Consider the following 25,432-nt stretch of genomic DNA (forward strand, 5'->3'; position numbering starts at 1 on the left):
GTCATTGGTCGATGAGTACATACATTGATGCGATGTAAGTAGTACATCGGTCCACTTTGATGTCAATCATAGTGCAACCAAGGTCCATATCATCACACATGACCAAATGACAGGCTTCATACAGTTCAAGTACAGAGCACCTGTCCCAAATATACGCCATCAATTTACAGACATCAAATAGTATAAGTAAGAATCACATTCATGTTTTATTTCAACACAACAATAAACTGGAAGGCACCACTGTAAAACAAATGTGCATATTTTATTCAAATATACACAATTGCCCACTCAATACCAGTAGATTCATTACAAAACACAATGGCAAACTGTACAATTGGAAAAAGGGCTGCCCTAGGCAAGAATGGTAAATTAGTCTTGCCAGCCCCCCCCAACCCAATCTAAAAATGGTTAGCTGACATAGCTAATTTAGTGACTGTCAGTAACTGATATGAGAAAAACTGCTGATGCACAACCAAATTTCAAAATTGCACCTTGTGTATTCTACTATTCTAACTCAACAGTAAGTTTAAGTAACAGTAAGTTGAGATCCCAAGGCGACCGAATATGTCGCTTATGCATGGGGCCTGACCTGGTTGTTGGAAATCAATGACCCGTTTTCCCCTTTAACAAAATATTACATATATATTTCAGCTGATCATTTCAACATGATTGTGCTACTGTATATGTGTCCGTTTTCATTTAAATCCCCTCAACAGCAAACTAAATATTATGTGGAGCCACGACCAAATTAACACATTCTGCAATCGGCCTTTTTTATACAATCAAGACAATTGTACTTCACATTTGCTGCACCTCCTCCCACCTACATGGTTCATAGCACCAGGAACCTCATGTGGCCTGCACATGGCACTCATGCACATAATAGTAAAAAATCATCTCATTAGTGGACCCATATAGTGCCATCAAAGGGAGACATGTCTTTGCAGTCCCCTATAGTGTTGAGTCAGAGATTCTTATACAGTCCCAGCCAAGTATTCAGAGATTGTTAAATCAAGTGCTCCTCCTTTTCTGTAGCTTGGACTGCTCCCAGGTCAGTCCAGCTGACTGTTATAACAGTACTCCTCCCCTGGGCCACGCTCAGTATATGTCCATTTGAACGTTCCACATTTTTCCCCGCTGATCGCAGCCTTGGTGTTGGGTCCGGTTCAGTCCAGTTCTGGCTCTCTGCTGCTGGTTGGCTGCTCTGTGTCACTAACGTCCTCATCGGAGCAGACCCGTTGCGTGGAGAAACGGAACAGGCGCATGAGGTCCTGGAAACGGGCGCCAACCTAGAGGAGACATGTTTAGGGAAGTTACAGTAAAGGGATAAAAGGGTAAAATGGCCACCTCCTCAAAGGAAACATCTTAAAAATCACACACAGACCCAATTCCATTTTAGTACCCATTGGTCTAGCTGCTGGCCCTTCACAGATCTAAATAGGAAGTAACATGGTTATGGTTCTATCCTGTTCTTTCAGCCCCATAGTGGGGCTATGGGAAGTGCTATGGGGTAGAAATAGAAGTGGGTGTGGTTCTCGCTCACCTCATTGGCTGTCTTGTTGTCAAGTTGGGTGGAGACAGCCTGAAAGGTGCTTTTATTAGCTCCCTTCTGTTGGCAGGCGGTCAAGATGGCACGGTCCGCCTCCCTGTTAAAACATAACAATAATGAAACCATATTTAATACAATTATTTCTATTGCGAAGCATCTATTTGACAATCCACCAGAATGGTAGAACACACTTTGCACCCCACACCTTAAAACGAGCATACAACAGGAGGACAATGGCTCTAACCTGGTCCAGAGGATGACTTTCTCTCCACTGGGTGTAAGCAAGATGTTTTTAGCACAGACTGGGCGGTTAGAGCGATCCCCTTCTTTCTCCTCGTCCGCTTCATCCTCCCTTACTCGTTTGGCTTTTGGGGTTTTAGGACCTTGGCATCTCTTGGCATTTGCTGCTGATGACCTCTGGGAAGTGGAGTTTGTGTTGGTCACATCACCACAGCCTCTGTTCTCAGTCTGACACTGTGGCGAGGGCCGTATGTGGAGCTCGTTGAAAAAACCCCAGAACTCACCCTGCAGGTGGGTGTGACCTTGGAGAAGGGTGGCCACCTGAGCTTTCATCTGAAAGATAGAGAAAGAGACATCTAATGTCCTAATAAACTACCTTTCGAATCTGATGAATAAATGGACCCTCCTCCACTATGATATTTCACTCCCGTCTGCTTCGCTAGCTTTGATATTATGTTATATTGCCGTTTTCCAAGACAAAAAGCAGAACATGCTGCTCATGTGAAATCAATGTAGCACCCCCCAGCACACCTCCTTGATGCCAGCAGGGCTGAGAGTAGGGCCTCCTTGAAGGACGCTCACTATCTTGCAGTAGTGCGAGGAGGTTTCCCCAAAGCTCAGCTCCAGTTGTCGCAGGAAGCGCCGGCTCCGCTCAAATGCCTGCTGTTCTGCGAGCTACGACAGGTGGAGGAGAAGGAATATTAACACTGACCACTGTCTGTCACACACAAATAACAGACCAGTGGGCTTTAGTTTTGATGAAATTACACACACACGACAAGTTTCAAAGTGTGTATTTACAAAGTGAATAGAAGGCCAAGCCAGCACATACCAGTCCACACTCCTGGGCTTGTTCGAGATGGAGGAAGGCAGCAAAGTCTCGGAGCAGCTCCGGCCACTCATTCAGAACAGGCTTTAGCCTGGTGAAGAGTTCCACAGAGGTGTGCTCATCTCCGTCCTGCTCAAACTCATAAAGTACCTCCAGAAACTCCTTCACACGCCCCGGCACCTCCTGCAGGGCATGGCACACCTGGTCATAAAGAGCAAGAGAGTTATATTTGCTGTAGGATTAAGGATTTCTTAACCTCTTAGCTGTCAAGTCTCCTATATAGGAGATTTTGGGCGGTTCTGGACTGGTTCCGACTGACATTCTGGTGTACAAAGTGCTCTGTGAATGTCATAAGGTCCTGTTCCTTCTAGTGCCAGAAACCCCAATCTGTCTGCTCTGTGCTACCACTCTCTCAGCGGCGCTGACTTGAAGTGTCAGGTTTTAGACCCCACATTTGCATAAGGAGTGATTTTCTGGCCTATTCAGACAAATAATCGATTTGTTCTTCCTCTGAGTGACTGAGCCCAGCCTGGGAGACGGTATATGAAAGGGGACAGTCTAGCGAATACAACAGTTGAGGTTTCATTTCACTGTGATATTCTCAGTCAGATTGACAGCTCTCAACATGAAAATACTACATTTCATAGAATTTAAACAAGACCACTTTCTCTTGGGTCACAGATGGCCAAAATTAATTCCTGCTTAAAGCTGCAGTTGTAACAAATCTGCACACATTTGAATGGCGTCTCTACGCCGCTCAGTGGACGTTTAGGAGAAAGGTCTCTCGTCAGTTATATGAACCTGTGCCAATATTGTACTGTCACTAAGTAGGATCATTCACTGTTCTAAGGTGAAATCTTATAGTAAGTCGCTTAAAATTGGATTGTTTCTATATTTAGAAATCATTATGAAAAATCTGATATTAGTGCAACGTACTTGAACTTGTGTCCTCAAAGTGAGTACACCTCAGCAATTTATAACTCTAACTTTTTTTTACCAGAAAGGTGAGTTCCAGACCTTTCTGAAACTACGCAACAGTTGTTAACAGCCATCTCAGGAAAAATAATCACGTTTGGGTATGTCTATTTAGACAGAAATCTAAATGATGTTGATGAGAGGGTGGCTATAACTGTAAATAGTGCAACAACGTATTGCAAGTGATACACTGCATGCAATCGCAAGCTGCCTTATTCCGATGTAATATCGGATTGAATGCTACCCCAGTCCATTTCAAATGGTTATTTTGGCCAACTTCGCTCAATGCTAGGGGTGTTAATCAGACAGAAATTGTAGCCCAAAGCCTTTTAAGCACTTTGGGTGCGAGAAATGAGCTTTATAAATAAAATTAATTATTATTTACCCTGTTGAGATAATTCTGAGCGAAAGCCATTTCCTTCTTCTCCCTCAGGGGGTCGCTGTCGAGTACGTCGTCATAGTCACAGAGGAATGGTGGGATTTTGGACATGCCCTCGCTGCCAACTTCTCCCGTGTGATGCTGCTCGTGCTTTGAGCTGGGAGGGTTGAGGGTGTTACTACAGCAGCCTGGGAAGGACATCAAATCCAGCAGGTGTGGTTAGATGGGAGAAGAGAAAGACTCCCCCCTAATTCCAAACAGACCCCTAGGACTTTGTAGAAATCTGATAGCATTGATATATTTCATAATCCTATTCAATTCTATGTGAAGTGTTCCCCCCTATACACATTTAGCAGCGGCTGCATCTGCAAATTGTGGCCTATACTGCAAAAAATGTATAATATTTATAATGGAGACCTATATGCCCCAGGAAGAGCGCATCCGCCTCCCTTGCTAACTTTGACACTGCTGCTGAAAAAAACCCTAGTGGAAAAACTGTGTGTCTCCCCCTACATGTTGTGGTTTTTAAAGATTGGCGGGACGCTAACCTGAGGGTGTGCCTGATCGTTCGCCTTCTTCCGAGTCCTCTGACCTCCCCCCCGACGCCAGCCATGACAGTTTCTCCATCGTCTCCTAAAAGGTAAGATAACACACAAACCAAAACTATGAGGCGTGTGATATACGTGTAAAGAACTTACAATTTATTAATATGTTGTAATATCAACGTGTCGCATGATCTCACTCACTTGCAGCTCTGGCACGGACAACGTGGACACCTCGGAGGCTGGTGATACCGCTTCCTCTACCTCCTGATCTCCCATCCCCTCGTCACCCTCTCTCCCTCCGTCCCCCATGCCCGACGGTCTAGGTGATAGGGTCAGCGTTATCTCCTGCACCTCCTCTGACTCCTCCATGGGGTTAATGCAATCAACGCTCCCCAGGGGACTGGCCGAGGACTCAGACAGGGCCAGGAGGGTCATTCCAAAATCATCCCCTTCCTCCTCTTCCCTGCCACAGTCCTCTTTCTCTTCATCTCTCCCCTCTTCCTCCATTACAGCTGTGACATAGTCGTCAGGGGTCAGAGCCTGGTCCAGGGCAGGGGGTTCCGGGGAGGCTGAAGGCTGGGGCTGACCCTCACTCTTCAGGCTGCTTTTGAGTTCCTTCGTCACCCGCCGGCTGGTCCTGGTGGATTTGTCCTTGAATTGTTCGATGGGACTCGTAGTAGAGACAGACGTTTGGGTTTCGGTACTAGTGGAGGCGGTTCTACTATTCATATGTGAAAACCAAAGGAGGTTTGCGCCACTGTTAGGGGTCACAGTATTCAGGTTTGTTTGTGGAGGGTTCTTGTTGTTGGGTGGAGGAGCTGGCAGCAGCCTGGGCAGCCTGCGGAGGTTGGCGAACGTGCTGAACTTCCCAGCAACCTGGTCTTCGGCCAATGGAGCGGAATGGGACAATCGGGAGGCCAATACCCTGGCGGAATGAGCGGGACAAAGGACAGCTGCAGCCACTGGGGCAGGCAAATTGAGAATGACTTGCAGGGGCTTCTGGGAAGGTTTGGGTTGAGGCCTGAGGGGATGTTTCAGATGAGGCTTGGTGGGATGCTGAAGAGGAGGAGGTTTGGATGTTGCAGGGTGGATGGGTTGCAGTTCGTGCTGAATCACAGCACCCGTCTGCAAATTATTTTCTGAGCGTGTAGTTCCACTTTTCAGACTGTGGGGGGCACTGTGCGATACAGCAAGGGACAGCGAGAGGTCACAGTCTGGTGGAGGGTGACAGCGCCTGAAGCCACAGCGCTGGAATGAAAGGCTGTCGGGGAGTTGGGGCGGGTAGCGAGTCGCGGGTGGGAAGCTGTAGTCCAAGGTCCTGGAAGAACTGAAGAGAAGCGTGTTGAGTGGGGCTTTCTTTGATTGACAAGCCGACATGGTTTCTGTATCTGGCGAGCTGTTGAGATCTTCGATTGCCTCGTAGATATAAGGCAAACTTCTCTGTAGGAATAGAACATGTATTTAAATCAATATGAACTATTTAGTTATCCAAATATCCAAACAAAGTTGACTTTTATCTTAACTGATACAAACAAACTTTCAGTCCGAAACAACCTTTATTGTTAGCAGACAATAAGTGTTTGCAATACGGTGGAAGCTCCCCTAAGAAAATTGGAATGCTAGATAGCCAACAATATAGTTTCTAATGTTGGTTGGTACCCCCAGCCATCCGGGCATGGCTCTCTCCTCTCTCTCCACTGAGGGGCGCAGGTCACCCGGGTTCACTCGTTCACAGGCCACTGGCATGGGCTGAACCACCTTCTGGAGCCGGTAGGCCTGAAAAAGACGTAGGGAGAGGCACTTTTTGAAGCCCATTCTTTCGTATTGTTGATGGTCAACGCTAACATTTAGTTGAGTATTAGTTCATGGTAGTGGATGCAGTGGCAAGAGAAAGTATGTCAACCCTTTGGAATTACCTGGATTTCTGCATAAATTGGTCGTCAAATTTGATCTGATCTTCATCACAACAATAGACAAGCACAGTGTGCTTAAGCTACCAACACACAAATTATTGTATTTTTCTTGTCTCTATTGAGTACATCATTTAAACATTCACAGTGTAGGTTGGGAAAAGTATGTGAACCCCTAGGCTAATGACTTCTCCAAAAGCTAATTGGAGTCAGGAGTCAACTAACCTGTGGTCCAATCAATGAGACGAGATTGGAGATGTTGGTTAGAGCTGTCCTGCCCTATAAAAACACTAAACATTTGAGTTTGCTATTCACAAGAAGCATTGCCTGATGTGAACCATGCCTCGAACAAAATAGATCTCAGAAGACTAAGAATTGTTGACTTGCATAAAGCTGGAAAGGGTTACTAAAGTATCTCTAAAAGCCAGTCCACAGTAAGACCAATTGTCTATAAATGGAGATAGCACTGTTGCTACTCTCCCTAAGAGTGGCTTTCCTGCAAAGATGACTGCAAGAGCACAGCGCAGAATGCTCAATGAGGTTAAGAAGAATCCTACTGTCGGCTAAAGACTTACAGAAATCTCTGGAACATGCTAACATCTCTGTTGACGAGTCTACGATACGTAAAACACTAAACAAGAATGGTGTTCATTGGAGGACACCCCAGAAGAAGCCACTGCTGTCCAAAAAAATACATTTCTGCACGTCTGAAGTTCGCAAAAGTGCACCTGGATGTTCCACAGCGCTACTGGCAAAATATTCTGTGGACAGATGAAACTGAAGTTCGGTTGTTTGGAAGGAACACACAACACTATGTGTGGAGAAAAAAAGGCACAGCACACCAACATAAAAACCAACTGTAAAATATGGTGGCGAAAGATGGTTTGGGGCTGATTTGCTGCCTCAGGGCCTGGACAGCTTGCTATCATCGACAGAAAAATGAATTCCCAAGTTTATCAAGACATTTTGCAGGAGAATGTAAGGCTATCTGTCCACCAATTGAAGCTCAACAAAAGTTGGGTGATGCAACAGGACAACGATGCAAAACACAGAAGTAAATCAACAACAGAATGGCTTCAACAGAAGAAAATACGCCTTCTGGAGTGGGTTATTGCTGTCAAAGGAGGGTCAACCAGTTATTTTAATTTAACTATTAAATCCAAGGGTTCAACATACTTCTTCCACCTTGCACTGTGAATTTTTACATGGTGTGTTCAACAAAGACATGAAAAAGTATAATTGTTTGTGTGTTATTAGATTAAGCAGACTGTGTTTGTCTATTGTTGCGAATTTTATGACCAATTTATGCAGAAATCCAAGTAATTCCAAAGGGTTCACATACTTTTTCTTGCCACTGTATGTCTATGTGAAGAAATCTAGAGTGTAGATTGTAATCTCTCCTGGCCTATAGAACAGGTCCAAGTTAAAGAAACTGGCAAACTAACTAACTAGAAACAAGTCATTTAGAAAAATGTGTGCACTACCCCAAACAATAAATAGTCCCACTAACACTTACTTTAGTAATACTGTATAGAATTTGTAGATCCAGGTTCTACCTTGATGACGTTGTTGGCATGGGTGGGTTTACACTTCTCCAAAATGTGGTCACGGAGCTGAGAGACCTTCTTGGCACGGAGCAGGTAGTGACACAGCAGCTCCTTGGGCTGGAGGGTCTCCTCCAGGTTCCTCAGGCCCAGGACGATCAGGCTGGAAAAACAAAATGGCGAAGAGCAAAAGACTCAGCCTACGGACTTAGTTTATTTCTCAGAGTTGTTAACACAAAAAAGCATACAGAAATCAAATTAATTTAGATTCCAAGTTTACGGACTATGGAAACAAATTGGTTTAGGACGGTGTGCATATAACAGAGCATATACAGTGTAATATGGCATTCTAGGCGGGTATAACGTTTAGTCATTATATTTAATAGGTGATTCTTACCAGTCCTCTCCTGCGGTGAACATGCTGACGGAGCGAGCAGAATGCAGGGCTGGGTCCAGGCTGACGTGGGGCAGCAGCTCGGGGTACAGGAACACGGGCCGCGTGGCAAACAGCCATGCCAGCTGGGGGGGCATCGACGGATGCTTCCGGACTGGTAACACACAATGAACCAGTTAGTGTGAGAAAGATTAAAACAAACATGAATTAGGCCCAACATCCTAAGTGAGTCCAAATATTTTCAATTGAGACGGTTATGTTGTAATGAAACAGTATATGTTTGTCAGAAGTCGCCATTGCTCTCGCGATCGCTTACCTCTCCTGCGTGTTCGTGGCTCGTTAGGGGCTTCTTGGTAAGGGATTGGGGACAGTGAGAGCTCCTCTAGCAGTGACAGTGCCCCCTGTAGGTTACAGGCGTTGAACACACTGGTGAAGCCTGGCTCCACTGGGCCCCGGGTCAACTCCCCACGCTGGGCAAACATCTGTAACTCCATCTGAGGAAGAGGTAGGGAAGGAGTACATTAACTATTATATATATATATTTTGAGAGAGATGAAAAGGGGGGAGATATGGTGGGAGTATCAGCGAGAGAATGAGAGTATGTTTATAAGTTGGTGCAGCTAAAGGCACCAGTGAAAGTGTGTTTGTCAGTATGTTTCTCTCACCAGGAACTGCTTGGTGGTGGCAGCTTCGCTCTGCAGTGCAGCCACTGGGCTGGTCAACATTTGGACCTGGGTTAAGAGCTGGACGTGCTGCAGACAGAGGAAAATACAGTCATTACTGATCAAGAAACAAACAAAGGTTATCTTCATTGTGATTCCAGGATTTTACTACGTAGGTTGATTTAGATATTTTTGTTGTTGTTTACACCTTAGCCAAATAAATTTAAACTCAGTTTTCCCAATTCCTGACATTTAATCCTAGTAAAAATTCCCCGTTTTAGGTCAGTTAGGATCACAACTTTATTTTTAAGAATGTGAAATGTCAGAATAATAGTAGAGAGAATGATTTATTTCAGCTTTAATTTCTTTCATCACATTCCCTGTGGGCCAGAAGTTTACATGCTACCAAATACTAATTGAGTGTATTGCCTTTAAAATTGTTTAACTTGGGTCAAATGTTTTGGGTAGCCTTCCACAAGCTTCCCACAATAAGTTGGGTGAATTTTGGCCCATTCCTCCTGACAGAGCTGGTGTAACGGAGTCAGGTTTCTAGGCCTCATTGCTCGCACACACTTTTTCAGTTCTGCCCACAAATTTTCTATAGGATTGAGGTCAGGGCTTTGTGATGGCCACTCCAATACCTTGACTTTGTTGTTCTTAAGCCATTTTACCACAACTTCGGAAGTATGCTTGGGGTCATTGTCCATTTGGAAGACCCATTTTCAACCAAGCTTTAACTTCCTGACTTATGTCTTGATGTTGCTTCAATATATCCATATAATTTTCCATCCTCATGAAGCCATCTATTTTGTGAAGTGCACCAGTCCCTCCTGCAGCAAAGCACCCCCACAACATGATGCTGCTACCCCCGTGCTTCACGGTTGGGATGGTGTTCTTCAGCTTGCAAGCCTCCCCTTTCCTCTAAACATAACAAATGGTCATTATGGCCAAAAAGTTATATTTTTGTTTCATCAGACCAGAGGACATTTCTCCAAAAAGTATGATCTTTGTCACCATGTGCAGTTGCAAATCGTAGTCTGGCTTTTTTATGGCAGTTTTGGAGCAGTGCCTTCTTCCTTGCTGTGCGGCCTTTCAGGTTATGTCGATATAGGACTCGTTTTACTGTGGATATAGATAATTTTGTACCTGTTTCCTCCAGCATCTTCAGAAGGTCCTTTGCTGTTATTCTGGGATTGATTTGCACTTTTCGCACCAAAGTACGTTAATCTCTAGGAGACAGAACGGGTCTCCTTCCTGAGTGGTATGACGGCTGCGTGGTCCCATGAAGTTTATACTTGCATACTGTTGTTTGTACAGATGAACGTGGTACCTTCAGGTGTTTGGAAATTGCTTCCAAGGATGAACCAGACTTGTGGAGGTCTACAATTTTTTTTCTGAAGTCATGGCTGATTTCTATTGATTTTCCCATGTTGTCAAGCAAAGAGGCACTGAGTTTGAAGGTAGGCCTTGAAATATATGCACAGGTACACCTCCAATTGACTCAAATTATGTAAATTAGCCTATCAGAAACTTTTAAAGCCAAGACATAATTTTCTAGAATTTCCAAGCTGTTTAAAGGCACAGTCAACTTAGTGTATGTAAACTTCTGACCCACTGGAATTGTGATACAGTGAATTATAAGTTAAATAATCTGTCTGTAAACAATTGTTGGAAAAATTACACGTGTCATGCACAAAGTAGATGTCCTAACCGGCTTGCCAAAACTATAGTTTGTTAACAAGAAATGTGTGGAGTGGTTAAAAAGCGAGTTTTAATGACTCCAACCTAAGTGTATGTAAACTTCCCACTTCAACTGTAACAACGCAGGGTTCAGGTCAATTCCAATTTAATTTTAAATTGCAATTCAATTCACTCATGAAGTGGAGAATTTGGATTCAATTGGAATTTAGAATTGAAATTAAATATTTGTAAATTTCCCAGTTAATGGAATTAATGCACTTAGTATAAAACAATTGACTGTAATTATTTCAACATGTATTCCTATATTTCCAGTATAGCTAGGCTGTCTAAACAGTGACATAATCAGCCCGAAAGCCTGAGGCTATTTAATTCATACTTGTGTAATTGTTTGGGATAATATTTAATTGGGAATAGAATTCTTGGAATTTACCTAACATTGGAATTGAGAGGAATTGAATCATCTCTGAATTCAAAGACTGACCTGGAATTTGAATTGAATTCAATTAATTTACAGGGAATTTAAGTAGAATTGAATTTGTGGAATTAACCCCAAAACAAAGACAAGGACCACAGACCTGCTGGACTTGCTGCTGCAGTTGGAGTCTCTGGCAGTGGGAGAGGGTGGGTGTGAATGGAGGTGGGGGCTCACGGGGCTTGGTGACAAGGGCCCTGGGGGCCAAAAGGCCCTGGCTCTCCAGCAGGGCCCGGTGATGCCGGATGGCGGCCAGCTGCTCCTTCACCGTACGGTAGCGCCCTGCTGTCACCACCGCCATGGGGTCCCCCAACCTAGAGATCAAAGGTCAAACTGGGTCAGCTATACAGCGGTCAAATCAGACGAGGTTGAAAGTTGTCACTCAGAAGTATGAAGGTTGTGATTGGAGATTGAAAAAATGTCACTGGGTGGGTGAGTTGAAGGTATAAAGGTTGGTGGGTGAGTTGAAGGTTGAGATTAGAGGTTGACATGAATATTCAGAATTACATTTTGAACCGACTATGAATTTGTTATTCACTGTGTATTTATTCCTTGTGTCACTATTTCTGTTTTATTTTTGTTGCTTCTTTAACACGGCATTGTTAGAAAATGACCCGTAAGTAAGCATTTTACTGTTAGTCTACACAATTAAAAATGTGATTTGAGAAATGGAATTCAATTGACCCCAAAACTTCCTGCAGCAGAGTGTACTTGTGAAGATGACACCGTAACAAAAACAACAGCAGAACAGTGTGTATATGACGTGCACAAGTGTGCGGGTATACTAACGGGATATCTGGCGGGGTACTGAAGGCGGGCTTCCCCAGGGCAGGCGCCTCTTCCTCCCTCTCCTCCTCTTCCTCGTGTCCTTCCTCATCTTGCTCCTGAGCAGTGAGCTCATCCTGGAACTGGAACACACAGAGAGAGATAAATACACCACACATAGACAACCACACAGACAACATAAACACATAGACAACCACACAACAGAAACACATAGACAACCACACAACAGAAACACAGGGGTAAAGAAAGAGACTAACGAAACAACATAACACAGAATCTCTTACGGTCTCAAACAACTCCTCCATCAACTGGTTCACTTCCTTTTCTGAAAAATAATTACGAAGAATGGGAGATGAGGGTCAGCGCCCAACATGGTCACAGCCTAGATGAGTTGACTCCATCTCTTGGCTGCTAGGCAGCTCCGTCCCTAGGGTCCCCATGGTAACTCACTGGGGATGCGGACGGCTCGGTCGTTACGATAATCCTCCACGTCGGGTTCGTCAATCTCTGCCAGGAAGTTATACTCCGGGTCGTCGTCATCGTCGCCTTCCTCTGAAAAGAATAAGAGAAAAGACATTTGAGAAAGAGGAACAGAGTGCAAGAGTTTGTGTGCAAGAGTCAGTAAGTCAGAGAGTAGTGTCGTGGCGGAATCAGAATTATTTAGGTAACATTCATAGATATGTTTTATTATTTTTATTGCAGGCTTATGTGAGATATGTCATTAGAATGTCTATTTTTGGATAATACTGTTGGCCGGTTGCAGTTATCTGTTCTCTGTCAGGTTTCAGTTACTTGGGCCGCAGAGAGGGGAGAGGTCAAGCTTGTCTTCATATGTAAACATATCTTTTAAACCAATTATCTCTTGGCTCCACAATGTCTGTGTGCCAGTCACTGTGTCTCTGTGATCTTGTCCAGGAGGGGTGTATTTGATATATGCCTGTTGATGAGGTTTTGTTTTATGGTCCTGAGAGCGAGATAAGAACATAGTTTAGGAGACAAAGATGAACGATAATTTATAGCCAATGCTGTCTTGCTATGTGTGTCATTGCTATAAAGGATCTCAGTTGCAATGTGTAAGGACTCACAGAGAATTCATTTATAGACACTGAATTGATCTGAGAGTCACAGGGTTGTGATGGAGCTCATATAATTAAAGATGGACTTTATGATAACTCTGACTTGTGTGTGGTTTGCTCTCATGATTTGGTAAATACAGGAAATTTCCACTACAGTAGTAACACTATATATTATATAGATCAGAGATGGACAACTCCAGTCCTCGTTCGTCTGATTGGTGTCAATTTTTCCTCAGCCCTATAACTAACACAACTGATTAAACAAATTGCATTAGTTAATTCTTGGCGTCAGGAGTGTTAGCAGGGGCAAAAGTATGTCACCAATCAGGCCCCTGAGGACTGTTGCCCATCCCTGATATATACTGAGCTATGACAGGGCTATTCAACTACTGAACAAAAATATATATTGGTCCCATGTGTCATGAGCTGAAATAAAAAAACTCCCAGAAATGTTCCATACACACAAAAAACGTATTTCTCTCAAATGCACAAATGTGTTTACATTCCTGTTAGTGAGCATTTTTCCTTTGCCAAGATAATCCACCCACCTGACAGGCGTGGCATATCAAGAAGCTGATTAAAGTTCTGGGGACAATAAAAGGCCATTAAAATGTGCAGTTTTGTCATACAACACAAGTTTTGAGGGAGACTGCGGGTATGTCAACCAGAGCTGCTGCCAGAGATTTGAATGTTAATTTCTCTACTATTTCTCTTCAACATAATTTTAGAGAATTTGGCAGTACATCCAACCGGCCTCACAACCGCAGGCCATGTGTAACCATGCCAGACAAGGACGACATCCGGGTGCTGAGGAGTATGTCTGTAATAAAGCCTTTTTGTGGAAAAAAAACTCATTCTGATTGGCTGGACCTGGCTCCACCCACCCCTGCCCAGTCATGTGAATTTCATAGATTAGGACCTAATTTATTTATTCCAATTGACTGATTTCCTTCTATGAACTGTAACTCAGTAAAATCATGTTGCATTTATATTTTTGTTCAATATTTTTTTATTTTATGTTTGTAAATATTTCCGCTTTTATTTTCATTTGTTTTTTCCTTTTTCCTGTCTGAAATGTGCTGTATTAATAAAGTTGGATTTGATTATAGATAGAATAGAATTGTCATAGTGCTTATAACCAGTCCTTTCACATCTGGGTAATTGTTTCCCAAAGTTTATTTCGCCTTTATTTAATTAGGCAAGTCAGCTAAGAACAAATTCTTATTTACAATGACAGGGTTTTAACCTTGTCCGCTTGGGGATTCGATCCAGCAACCTTTCAGTTACTGGCCCAATGCTCTAACCACTAGGCTACCTGCCACCTCCATAAGTTAACTTATTTGCTTATAGGTCTTCAGAATTAGGTTTATATTTTCAAAACACCCCTTTTACCCCACTTGTCCTTCTCATTACAGAACTGGCTGAAGAGCTCAAATTGGGAAAAACTTCAATTTTATTTTCAGTGTTATGTTTAACTCATTAGGGGAGCAATGTAAAAATTCTTAGGAATATTGGTTTGCTATTTTTGGACTTATAGGATAATGCGAATTTTGTGAAAATGTTGGTAAAACACATATGATAAACAAACTATAATAAATTATGAAATAGATAAGTACAGATCCTAATCGCAGTGATTCAAGAGGACATTTTGTGAAAAATGACACTTGAGAATTGGTTTTGTTTTTTGACAGCTTCGTGAGAATGTCCCATCTTCACTAGCTGCCGAGAATAGTAGTTTGGAGTGGATTTGGAATTGAGCAGCGCACACACGCTCCACCCACTCACCATCATTGTACATGTCAGAGGTCATGATGCCCTGAAGCCAGTGGGTCCACTCAAGGTCCTCGGGGGCGGAGCCACACCCGTACATGTCAGGCGTGATGTCGGGGGCGCAGAGCTCTGCCTCCAGCTGGCCCATGGGGACGTCCCGGAGGGGCCTCTTGGAGCGAGTACGACACGCCATCAGACCGTCCGCCATGGGTGGCTGTGATAGGGGGAGGGAGACAGAGGGTGGTGGAGGGAGAGGAATAGGGAGGAACAGACATAGGAAAGACAAAATGGAGAGGTGGACGGGGTTGGGAGAGCAAAAGCAGGAGGTTACCAGATCAAATCATACCGTCAGAATTAGCAGAAAGCCCCCACTGTAAATGTGATAGAGTATATTGTCCTCAGCAATATGTCTTACAATAAACAAAATCAATTAGGGTATTTGAGATATTAATAATTATAAATGCTGAATAAATGAATGTGAATTTTTTTGACATTTTAGAGCACAATATAAGGAGGATAATGACACCAAGAGTTTGTATGTATCATGTTCGGTTGACAAATCATAGGGTTTTACAGGAGGCATGTACAGTATAGGTCTAAAAAGTAACCTACAATTAAGATTTTCCCAACAAAAAAAATAGTGATACAAATGTAAAAAAGCATGTGAAATATCATTCCTCCCAATTAAGTTTCTATGTGAGAATTGCCCGAACAATCTGAGACAGCGCAAATATTTTCACCCTATCATGGCGTGGAATCACCCTGGTACCTGGTAGGGCTCCAGGCAGACTGGACTGATGGCTAGCTCCTCCTCGACGGCATGGAGCTTCTCCAGGAAGCTGAAGTCTGGAGGGGCCCTGGTGGTAGAAGGACCCTGGGGGCCATGGGAGGAGGAAGGTTGGGGGGGAGGGGGAGGGCCCATGGGGACTACCTCCACCGTCAGGTGTCTGGACCTGCTGCGTTGTACCTAAGAGGAAAGGAGGAGTTCCATAAACATATCTCACAAGAATAGAATAACAAGAGCATATTATGCTATTTACAAAAAGCAATATTCTGGATTTTATTAAATTTGACATAAAAAAAGAAATATTTTTACAAATAAAAAAATCTTTAAAATTGTATTTTAGAGTGTGTCACCTGCATGGGGCTGACGCTCCTGTCGTCGTCCCACTGTGTGTGTATTCCCCTGTAGAAGCCTCCTCTGATTCCTCTAGGAGACAAGGCCATGCTCTCCATGTCACTCTCCTGAAATGTCTACAACACACACAAAGTTCAATACAGTCACTTAAATAAATAAAAAAAAAAATATATATATATAGAGAGAGAGAGAGAGAGAGAGAGAGCAAGATAGAAATAACACATTTTCTATTTAAAGAACTGAAATATTTTCTATTTAAAGAACTGAAATATACAATCATAACATATCTATGGCATTCTAAAGGTGATACAGTGGAACCACTTTGTATAGGTTATTTAACTACAACAATGACTCCGTAAGCATGATGAATGCCTTACAATGCATTAAAAAAACTAACATTTTCAGGCCACAAGCTCACAACAAGACACAGACAAATCCTATGAATCTCTTACATCTTCCGCTGTCTCGTCCTCCTCCTCTTCGTCTGGGCAGTACTCTTCATCAGAGGAGTCTTCCTCCGCTAGTTGAATGTCAACAAACTGTGGGGCCTGAAAATGGACAAGCACTTCAGCCTTTTCTAGTACGGTGCCATACTTTCCAGTCAGGTATTAAGTGTTTGATACTAAACTTTAACAGCATTAGCAGGACGATTGATTGATTTTCATTGGTGGTGGCAGGTCGCCTAGAGGGTAAGAGCATTGGGCCAGTAAACGAAAGGTCGCTGGTTCGAATCCCTGAGAAGGCAAGGTGGAAAGATCTGCCGTTCCGCCCTTGAGCAAGGCAGTTAACCAACAACTGTCCCCAGGCGCCGATGACCTGGATGTCGAATAATGCAGCACCCCGCACCTCTCTGATTGTGTTGGGTTAAATGGATTCAGTTGTGCAACTGACTAGGTATCCCCTTACCTTCTCTTTATTGACCTTTTTAATGGGTGAGATGTTCCAAGTGGGAATTACCTGAAATTACACAAAGATTGAATTTCAAGAGGCTCAATAGCTTAACATGGCAAATCTAAATATATGCTAAAACGCACACACTAGAGGCAGTGAACTCACCACTCCTTTTTCTACCACTTCCTTGAATTTGGAACGTGTCATCTTGGGTTCCTAAGAGGTAGATGAGAAAGATGTTAAATGTAAGTGCACACAGAGACTTGAACGTGTCAATTCTCAACTGAAACCAACTGAAGAAGTCTTCATTTGGGACATGGAAATGCAATGGTTGACACTCACAAAGACAGGCACGGCCTCCGTCTCATTGATTGCGGCTTTCATCATAGCCACCACATGCTCATTGGTGATCACTTCCTGTGGGTCAAAGGTCAAAAACCAGGCATACAATCAGTCTGTCTGTATTTGTCTGTCAGTATGTGAGGTTGTAGGCAAATTGTTTTTGTAGGAAATCAACGTTTCCACAGTCCACACTAGCTGCATAAGGAACATTGGCAAGGTTGCAGCTATGAGTGAGTTAGTGGTAGGGTCGTAGTGAGTGGTCCCTCTCTGCACTCACATGAATGATGTTGCGGACGTTGGCCGTGGTCAAGTTGTGTTGTCTGGACTTGTTCTCTAGTTCACGGTCCAGCTCCCTGTCAATCTCCAGCTCTGGACTGGCCCCTTCCTGCTCTCCGCCCCCCACCTCTCCGTCCGCAGCTCTCTTCTTCCTCTTTACCCCTCCCTTCTTCCTGCTGCCTTTGTGTCCCCCGCCCTGCCTGTCATCTGACAGAGAAGGAGAGAGAGTCAATCAGTCTTGCCTTCCTACAGTATGCTTTACTCATACTATAAAAGGAAAATGGTTAGCTGAGATAACTTCAGGATCGATTGTGGTTAAGGTCCTTGTGCACCGTTCCTTATCTTGTTCATGTTGTATACAAGATGTGAGTACTGTTTCAGTATTAGTTGCAAATAGTTAATAGATATAGGTTCTCCTCACCCATTGTGATGACCAGGTCTGTTTCCTCTTCTGTCTGAGGGGGGCACTGTGCAGGGCTGCATTGGCCTGCCTCCTCTTCATTCTCTACCTGACCTGGAGATCCTGCAAAGCCAAGAGCCTCACATATTTACCTATATATCAATTGCTTAGGTAGGAGGCACAAAATATAGATAAAACGTATCATTAAAAGCTAAATGTGAAGTGAGAACTACTTTCCTTTGCCCATCTCCCTTTCCTCTACTTACCCTCAGCAACTAAAAGGTCTGAGCTGGGAACCTGGCCAATCAGGCCATGACTCTTGAACCTGGGAGACCGTCTCCATGGCGATGATGTCCCATGGATCTCCGGGACTCTCTCCTCCGTGGAAATGGTAACGATGGCACTGGCCTCTGTTGTGAGTGGTGATGATGCATTGTAGGATGCTGGTGTTCTAGTAGACTGTAGTTTCCCTGTCCTAATAGACTTGGTAGGGCCGCCTTTGAGAGAGCTGGACTTGCGTTTGCGGACCAGACTCATTGTGTAGTACCATCTGTGAGATTGATTGAGAACAACCATGGAAAGAGTTTATGGTGTGCATGTACAACTAGTCTCGAGTATCTCCCCATCCTTGTGTCCTCTGGAACCTTTGATCTGCACTGGTCTGACAAGATGGGGGGAAGCCATATGGCAGAATAGAATATCCTAGCTTGTAAGTACAGATAATTCGATTTTACCTGTCCAGTTGTCAGCTAAGATTGGTTTAAATGAGACGCACACTATGTTTTGTACACATATGGGCACTAGTGTTAGCTAACGTTACTCCTACTAGTATTATCTAACACTCAAAGCTAAATGTAAATACTTATCTGCCCAGCTCCTTCTGTAAAGTACTTACGTTAGCTAGCTAGAGGTGGTATGTATATGAACACGTTTGCATACAGTTAGCTTTAGTTGAGAAATGTTAGCTCTCATTGAGTGAGCGGTGTTGGCCATGGCATCAATCAGTGGCAATGGCATCCTCATAGTGCCAGTTGTGATGGTATGACGGCTAGCAACCTAAGCTAGCTAGCTAAGTAGCTAACAAACTGCCTTTGATATTAGCTTGGAAATTATTCTCAACAGAACAACATTTAAACAAACGAATAACGTTACTATGTTCAAATTAATTGATGAATAGGAGTTTTCAAAACAACACTTCATCTTACCCGCCACAAAACCGCTAGCTCCATCAGCAGTAAACGCAGAAAACTACAACTAACATTATGTTTCCGGGTGCAACACTGAGTTAATTCCTGTCAGATACACTTTTGAGGAGATGGGAAACTCAATTTCAAATCGTATTAACTCCCATTGTGTCCGTTGCCCATGCGAGGTCAATGGGCCGCGCGGTGCATTCTGGGCGATTATGTGACAAGGAGAGCTCTCCTTCAAAGAGGGAATGGGAGTCTATTGAGCGCTAGCTCGAAAACCCAACATTAGCATGAATTTCGTCAACAAGAAGTACAACATTACAAATATTTTCAGAGATGTGAGATAATTGACTTGCTATATGTAATATCGTATATAGGAATATAGGCACTTTCTTGACTCATACACTGAGAAGGAATAGAGTCCCACAGTGGTGTCATTATACCCCCAAAAAAGGGAAATGGTCCACATTTTTTTCCCACCATTTAAGAAACACTTAAAATAAGGGTAGTGTTTTGTGTAGGCTTACCCTGGCGTGACGTTTTGATAACCATGTAAATCTCTCTAGGACAAGATTACTTTTATAAATTTATTCGGTTCTATTTACTCTCAGATTCGAAAATGCTAATTAGCATCAAAGTAGACATAATCCCTGCAAGCTCCTGCACGTCATCTCTAGCTGACACCTTTGCTAACAGGTATTGTGACCATTTAAAACTTGCACAAGACAGTTCACAGAATTGTCCATTTAAAGAAATGTTGCCAATTTTTTTATTACTACATTTAGTTAATATTAGATGGTTAATCCAGAGATTCTTACTTTTGCCTCTATTCGGCAGTCTCGTCCAGATCATTATAGCATTTGTAGTTCTTTATCATAGCCACATTAGCAGCTAATTAGCATTTCATTTTGGGGGGTAAGCGAATATATTGATAAGTCACCTTATCTAGAGAGATTTACACGGTAATCAAACTACAGCCCTTATTTGAAGTGTTTCTAAAATCCCTTATGGGAAAAATGAATGGTGGGAAAACGATTGGAACCATTTCCCTGTTTGACTGCTAGGTTGTATGGGTATTATGACTCATACTGTGGTACTCTATTGCATGATGATTAAATTAGCAACCACAACGCAACATGACAAGGTGAACACGATTGGTCGACAGTCTGCTGTGTTGGGCGTTATACGTTCCTTCATTTATTGGCCAATGGGATTTCTATCTCCTCCTTGATCTAATATCTCTGTTCCCACCCCATAAAGTGCCATACAATGCTGCTGCTGCTTCTTCTCCTTCTTATTCTTCTATAGAATGGTGGTCCTCAAACAATTGTTATAGGTGTATGCTGCCACCTACTGTATTGGCTGTGTATCAGCCTACTTTTCTAAAATCAGCTGCCACCACATCATCTATCATCTGTGATTTACGTCCCATTCCTGCACTACAGTTGACAACCATGGCCACGAACGCCAAAACAAACAACCTCCTTGAAGCACATGTTATTCCTATCTCTCTCTATTGGTCTCAGCCTACTCACAAGGATCCTCTTAGGATCAGGCTGGTCATGGCTCACAACACCGTTATCCCAGAAACCCTAGCCCACTCCAATTTGCATACCGCCAAAACAGATTCACAGATGATGCAATCTCTATTGCACTCCACACTGCCCTTTCCCACCTGGACAAAAGGAACACCTATGTGAGAATGCTATTCATTGACTACAGCTCAGCGTTCAACACCATAGTGCCCTCAAAGCTCATCAAACAAAAAGCTAAGGACCCTGGGACTAACACCTCCCTCTGCAACTGGATCCTGGACTTCCTGACGGGCCGCTCTACAGGAGAAGGAGGAAAAGGAGGACTGAGCACGCCCCCATTCTCATCAAATGGGCTGTAGTGGAGCAGGTTGACAGCTTCAAATTCCTTGGTGTCCACATTACCAACAAACTAACATGGTCCAAGCACACCAAGACAGTCGTAAAGAGGGCACAACAAAAACTATTTCCCCTCAGGAGACTGAAAAGATTTGGCATGGGTCCTCAGATCCTCAAAAGGTTCGACAGCTGCACCATCAAGAGCATCCTGACTGGTTGCATCACTGCCTGGTATGGCAACTGCTCGGCCTTTGACCGCAAGGCACTACAGAGGGTAATGCGTACGGCCCAGTACATCACCAGGGCCAAGCTTCCTGCCATCCAGGACCTCTATACCAGGTGGTGTCAGAGGAAGGCCCTAAAAATTGTCAAAGAGGCCTCCCGGGTGGCGCAGTGATCTAAGGCACTGCATCACAGTGCTAGCTGTGCCACCAGAGACTCTGGGTTCGAGCCCAGGCTCTGTCGCTGCCGGCCGCGACCGGGAGGTCCATGGGGCAATTGGCCTAGCGTCGTCCGAGTTAGGGAGGGTTTGGCCGGTAGGGATATCCTTGTCTCATCGCGCACTAGCGACTCCTGTGGCGGGCCGGGCGCAGTGCACGCTGACCAGGTCGCTAGGTGCACAGTGTTTCCTCCGACACATTGGTGCGGCTGGCTTCCGGGTTGGATGCGCGCTTTATTAAGAAGCAGTGCGGCTTGGTTGGGTTGTGTTTCAGAGGACGCATGGCTCTCGATCTTCGTCTCTCCCGAGCCCGTACGGGAGTTGTAGCGATGAGACAAGATAGTAACTACTAACAATTGGATTCCACGAAATTGGGGAGAAAAAGGGGGTAAAAAAAAATAATAATAATACAAATACAAATAAAAAATTGTCAAAGACTCCAGCCACCCTAGTCATAGACTGTTCTCTCTGCTACCGCACAGCAAGTGGTACCGGAGCGCCAAGTCTAGGTCCAAGAGGCTTCTAAACAGCTTTTACCCCCAACCCATAAGACTCCTGAACATCTAATCAAATGGCTACCCAGACTATTTGCATTGCATTGGATTAGATACAAAGTATCTAAGATGAGAAAAACATGTCTAGACTTTGGTTTGTCACTCTACTATCTCAGGCCTTAAGGCTGCGTGACTATCAGCAGGTGCAGACAATTCTCAACCTGAGAACTAAAGCAGTACATCTCCATTTGCCCAGTACTTTTCCATCATTGCGCAGTGCAAGCATACAAAGGTTATCACATATATACACAGTAATCATGGCATTGGTGTAACACTCATAAAATGCACATGGGCAACTAACAGCTTACTACGCAACATACTTAATAGCTACAGTCTACATATCTCCCTGGCATATTACATCATTTATGCAGCAGCATACAATACATTTTTGGACTGACCTTTTGTGAATATTTTTTCATCAAACTTTCATCAAAGTCTGTCATTCTCTGGATTTATGGTGCATTCAAGACAACTGGGTCGAATCATGACGTCAGTGATCTTCAGGTCGATGCTTTAAAAAGAGGCCAGAGTTCCCGACTTGGAATTCCGAGTTGGATGACCGTTCAAAACTTTTTTTCCCAGTCGGAGCTAGTTTTCTCCCCAAGTTCCCAGTTGTCTTGTCTTCACTGAAGTCTGAGATTTCCCAGTTCCGAGTTTCTAGTTTTTTGAACGCGGCAGAAGTCATGCTGAATTGACAGCATGGCCAATGTATTCAATCTTTTCTGGTCCATGGTGTTGAATGTTTATATTTTTCAGCTTGGAAAAGAGACCCTTAAACCCACATTTGGACCACACACCCACTACACAAAATAACAGGCTAGTGATTGCTTTGCAACGCTTGCAGTTAGCCACTGATTCCTTTCAAACCACTCATTGTTGAATTTGCAATTTCCAACTTGTTGTGTAATGTTTATGTACAATGGCCGATGAGCACGGATACATTTTATCTATCATTTCTCTTCATATGACAAGGATTGAAATGGATTTGCCAGTAGATTGTCAACTTGGTTCATGATGATGACTGCTTGTCCAGCTTAGCTAGCTAAGATTGATGTAAGATTGAAAGTATGATGCCGACATGATCAGCCCAATCAAAGCTACGGTAGATATAATGTGATTTGACATCCTTCTATCTGTGGCCAATGACCTCGAGACTTCTTGGATGGGCACTTCTAATGTAACTCTATGGCAGCACCCAAGGGGCTTGAATTGTCGAGCTCTCCCTCTAGATTCTGCGGGGACGTAGTGTCCCCATGTGTGACAGAACACTGAGCCAGTCACGGCGCAACTAGAGAACATCATCAACCCCTATGCTCCGTATTTGCTGGATGGCTGACCCACCACCACAGAAAGCACTGAGCTAGGCTGAAACACCTGCCCTTTGGAGCTGCCTTACTCAAGAAAGCAACAAAAAAAAGAGACCATGTTTGTATGCAGCTTTATTAATTCAAAGATGTATTCTTTTTTTTTGTTACATGGTTTGCAAACTGATATGTGACATGTATTAATGGCAAAATACCATGCAAAACAATGTATTATTATTATTTATTTATGTTGCTAAACAGGTGGGGCTCAAAACAGGTGCCCTGAATGATGGGTCCCCACTGAGCCTTGTACGTTCCAGTCTCAGTCTCACACTTTCCTCCCTTCTCTCTTGACCTGATGACCTCGCTGCCCCCACCTTTTCCTGAATCTTATACAGGCACCTTTCCCCTTTCCACAACTCTTGCCATTTATTTTTAACCTCTGCTATCATCAACCCCTTGGCTTCTGCTTTACTGATGGACAATTCCATGTCAACATTAGGATGTTTAAAAAGAGCCTGCTTGGTGATAACATCCACCTCCTCATTCCCCTCTACTCCCACATGAGCTGGTACCCAGAGGAGCATCACAAATACCGAGAGGTTCATTGGGCAAAATAGTAAGCAGCATCATCTGGATATGTGTGCAACAACAATTCAACAGTCACCTTCTGCTACCATTTCTGTCAAGCCGTCTACGCATACAGTTTGACGCACATGTTCGATAAATCCAACGAATGCACCACACAGAACGCACTACAACGCAATGCTGCAAGGCAAACGCAGCGTTCCATTGGAAATAAGTGTACCGTCCGGTGTACCAAAATGCAATGACACTGTCGGTGTGATCGTAGATTTGTTTTTTACAGAAACGTTTGGAATGCCTTGGCCAGACTTCGGTCAATTAACAGAACCTGTGAAATTGTCTAATTAGTTTAGGCCATTGGTTAATTAAATTCACCTGGTGCTCCATTAGCCTAGGCTATGAAAACACCAGGTGGGTTGCCCAATTGAATACTACGGTCATTACGACGTTTTTAGAAAGGTCTTTGTTTGAAAATATACAAGTAGGTTTGGCTCGAAGTCTGTCGCACATTGTTTTACCAGCTTAAGTTGAACGTTACGCACACCAACTATCGAAGCTTTCTGACCATGCAAGCATCAAAGGCAGGTGTGTCTCTGCGTAACATTGCTCTAACTCCTGAAAGGATTCCTACCTTTATAATTCCGTCAAGGCTGCGATATCCCCGTGCACAGCTAGATTCAGAAACGGATCAGTCAAGACTGATGTCCCCGATTAGCCCCAACCAACACCTGTCCACATCTACTCCGTCCTCTCGGCTCCCTCGACTACCATCGACACCAACTATGAGGGCCAAGCTTCACCGGAACCTCTCACCTGGAGAGGACCTATCTGACCCATCCACCCGAGCTGCAATGTCCCTGCCACACGTTGACAAAGTCACCACCTCATACGGCTTCCGTGCGCTCGCCCAGAGTCCATGTACGCGGCGAAGGGAATCGCTATTCCACAAGGGTGCGACGGCCACAGGACCTTCCTTTGAAACCAACATGGACTGTCTCTCTCGCACAACTTGTCCGAGTTCTTCTGTAGACCTTGGAGACCAGCGCAGGACCACAAGCACCAACTCCAACCTGGCTGACGTGCCCCCAAGCACGGCAGCCCCTTCTCCTTCTGTTCAGATTCTGAAGACCGGTAGAGTGGCTGGTCTACAGGTACTGTTCACCAAACCTCTCGCTGCTTTGAAAGCCTTAACACCAGTGCGTAGACGGAAGGACCAGGTCAAAGCCCATGGATGGTCGTAGGAGAGCTAGGGGCCCATTTTGCTACAACAGTGCCAGTCCAATTTGTTTCAATCCAAATGTATGTCATTTTTGTGAGCTTTGTCAAAATAAATTTATTTTAATACGTGTCTCATCTTTCCATTAAGACTAGTTTTTAGTGTCTACTTTCATCTTTGGCGTATAGGCCTATTGTCAATATTTGAAAATAACTTTGGCTTGTCGACATACAGCATGCCCTTGCTCATTTCCAATAATGAGGCAAGCCCAGGGGCCAAAGGCTAACTTATAAGAATCCCATGGAAAAAGCTGAAGTGTTTTTCAGAGTCTTATTTAAATGATCCCTGTGAAGACAAAAAAAAATGTATCTTCTAAAGTAGAACTCTATTTCAG

At 43.9% G+C, this 25,432-nt stretch overlaps 1 protein-coding gene across 3 annotated transcripts; it reads right to left on the minus strand.

Annotated features, from left to right (window-relative positions):
- Positions 1-186: 186 nt before the first annotated feature.
- On the minus strand, positions 187-19,271 carry LOC110496296 (GON-4-like protein). Of its 3 annotated transcripts, none has more exons than XM_021572109.3 (28): positions 19,085-19,271; positions 18,146-18,429; positions 17,901-18,002; positions 17,481-17,686; positions 17,204-17,278; positions 17,027-17,077; positions 16,877-16,927; positions 16,423-16,518; positions 15,970-16,086; positions 15,602-15,799; positions 14,848-15,046; positions 12,437-12,538; positions 12,271-12,311; positions 11,990-12,108; positions 11,304-11,514; positions 9,031-9,117; positions 8,682-8,859; positions 8,369-8,519; positions 7,984-8,134; positions 6,177-6,293; positions 4,719-5,957; positions 4,521-4,605; positions 3,979-4,160; positions 2,622-2,819; positions 2,321-2,464; positions 1,794-2,122; positions 1,544-1,646; positions 187-1,289 (listed from the first exon to the last, which is right to left on the minus strand). In XM_021572109.3, exons 2-28 carry the CDS (start codon positions 18,414-18,416, stop codon positions 1,167-1,169), a joined length of 4,926 nt encoding a protein of 1,641 aa, XP_021427784.3. In that variant the 5' UTR covers positions 18,417-18,429; positions 19,085-19,271; the 3' UTR covers positions 187-1,166. The 3 variants fall into 3 exon arrangements, with proteins under 3 accessions (XP_021427784.3, XP_036808756.2, XP_090064839.1); XM_036952861.2 differs by having other exon boundaries at positions 17,204-17,274; positions 19,085-19,182; XM_090208713.1 differs by lacking the exons at positions 14,848-15,046; positions 15,602-15,799; positions 15,970-16,086; ... (6 more) ...; positions 18,146-18,429; positions 19,085-19,271 and having other exon boundaries at positions 7,944-8,134.
- Between the last annotated feature and the right edge of the window lie 6,161 nt (positions 19,272-25,432).

The sequence above is a fragment of the Oncorhynchus mykiss genome, chromosome 18 (assembly GCF_057628025.1).
Source record: "Oncorhynchus mykiss isolate SJ-2025 chromosome 18, ASM5762802v1, whole genome shotgun sequence".
In the NCBI taxonomy this organism is placed as follows: Eukaryota; Metazoa; Chordata; class Actinopteri; order Salmoniformes; family Salmonidae; genus Oncorhynchus; species Oncorhynchus mykiss.

Excerpts from the sequence above, each read along its gene's own strand:
- LOC110496296 (XM_021572109.3), bottom strand. The coding sequence starts at position 18,416 with ATGAGTCTGGTCCGCAAACGCAAGTCCAGCTCTCTCAAAGGCGGCCCT. Across the intron at positions 15,047-15,601 it reads TCTGCCTGGAGCCCTACCAG|CCACCCATGGCGGACGGTCT; the intron begins GTACCAGGGTGA and ends CCCCTATCACAG. Across the intron at positions 11,515-11,989 it reads AGTACCCCGCCAGATATCCC|GTTGGGGGACCCCATGGCGG; the intron begins GTTAGTATACCC and ends TTTGATCTCTAG.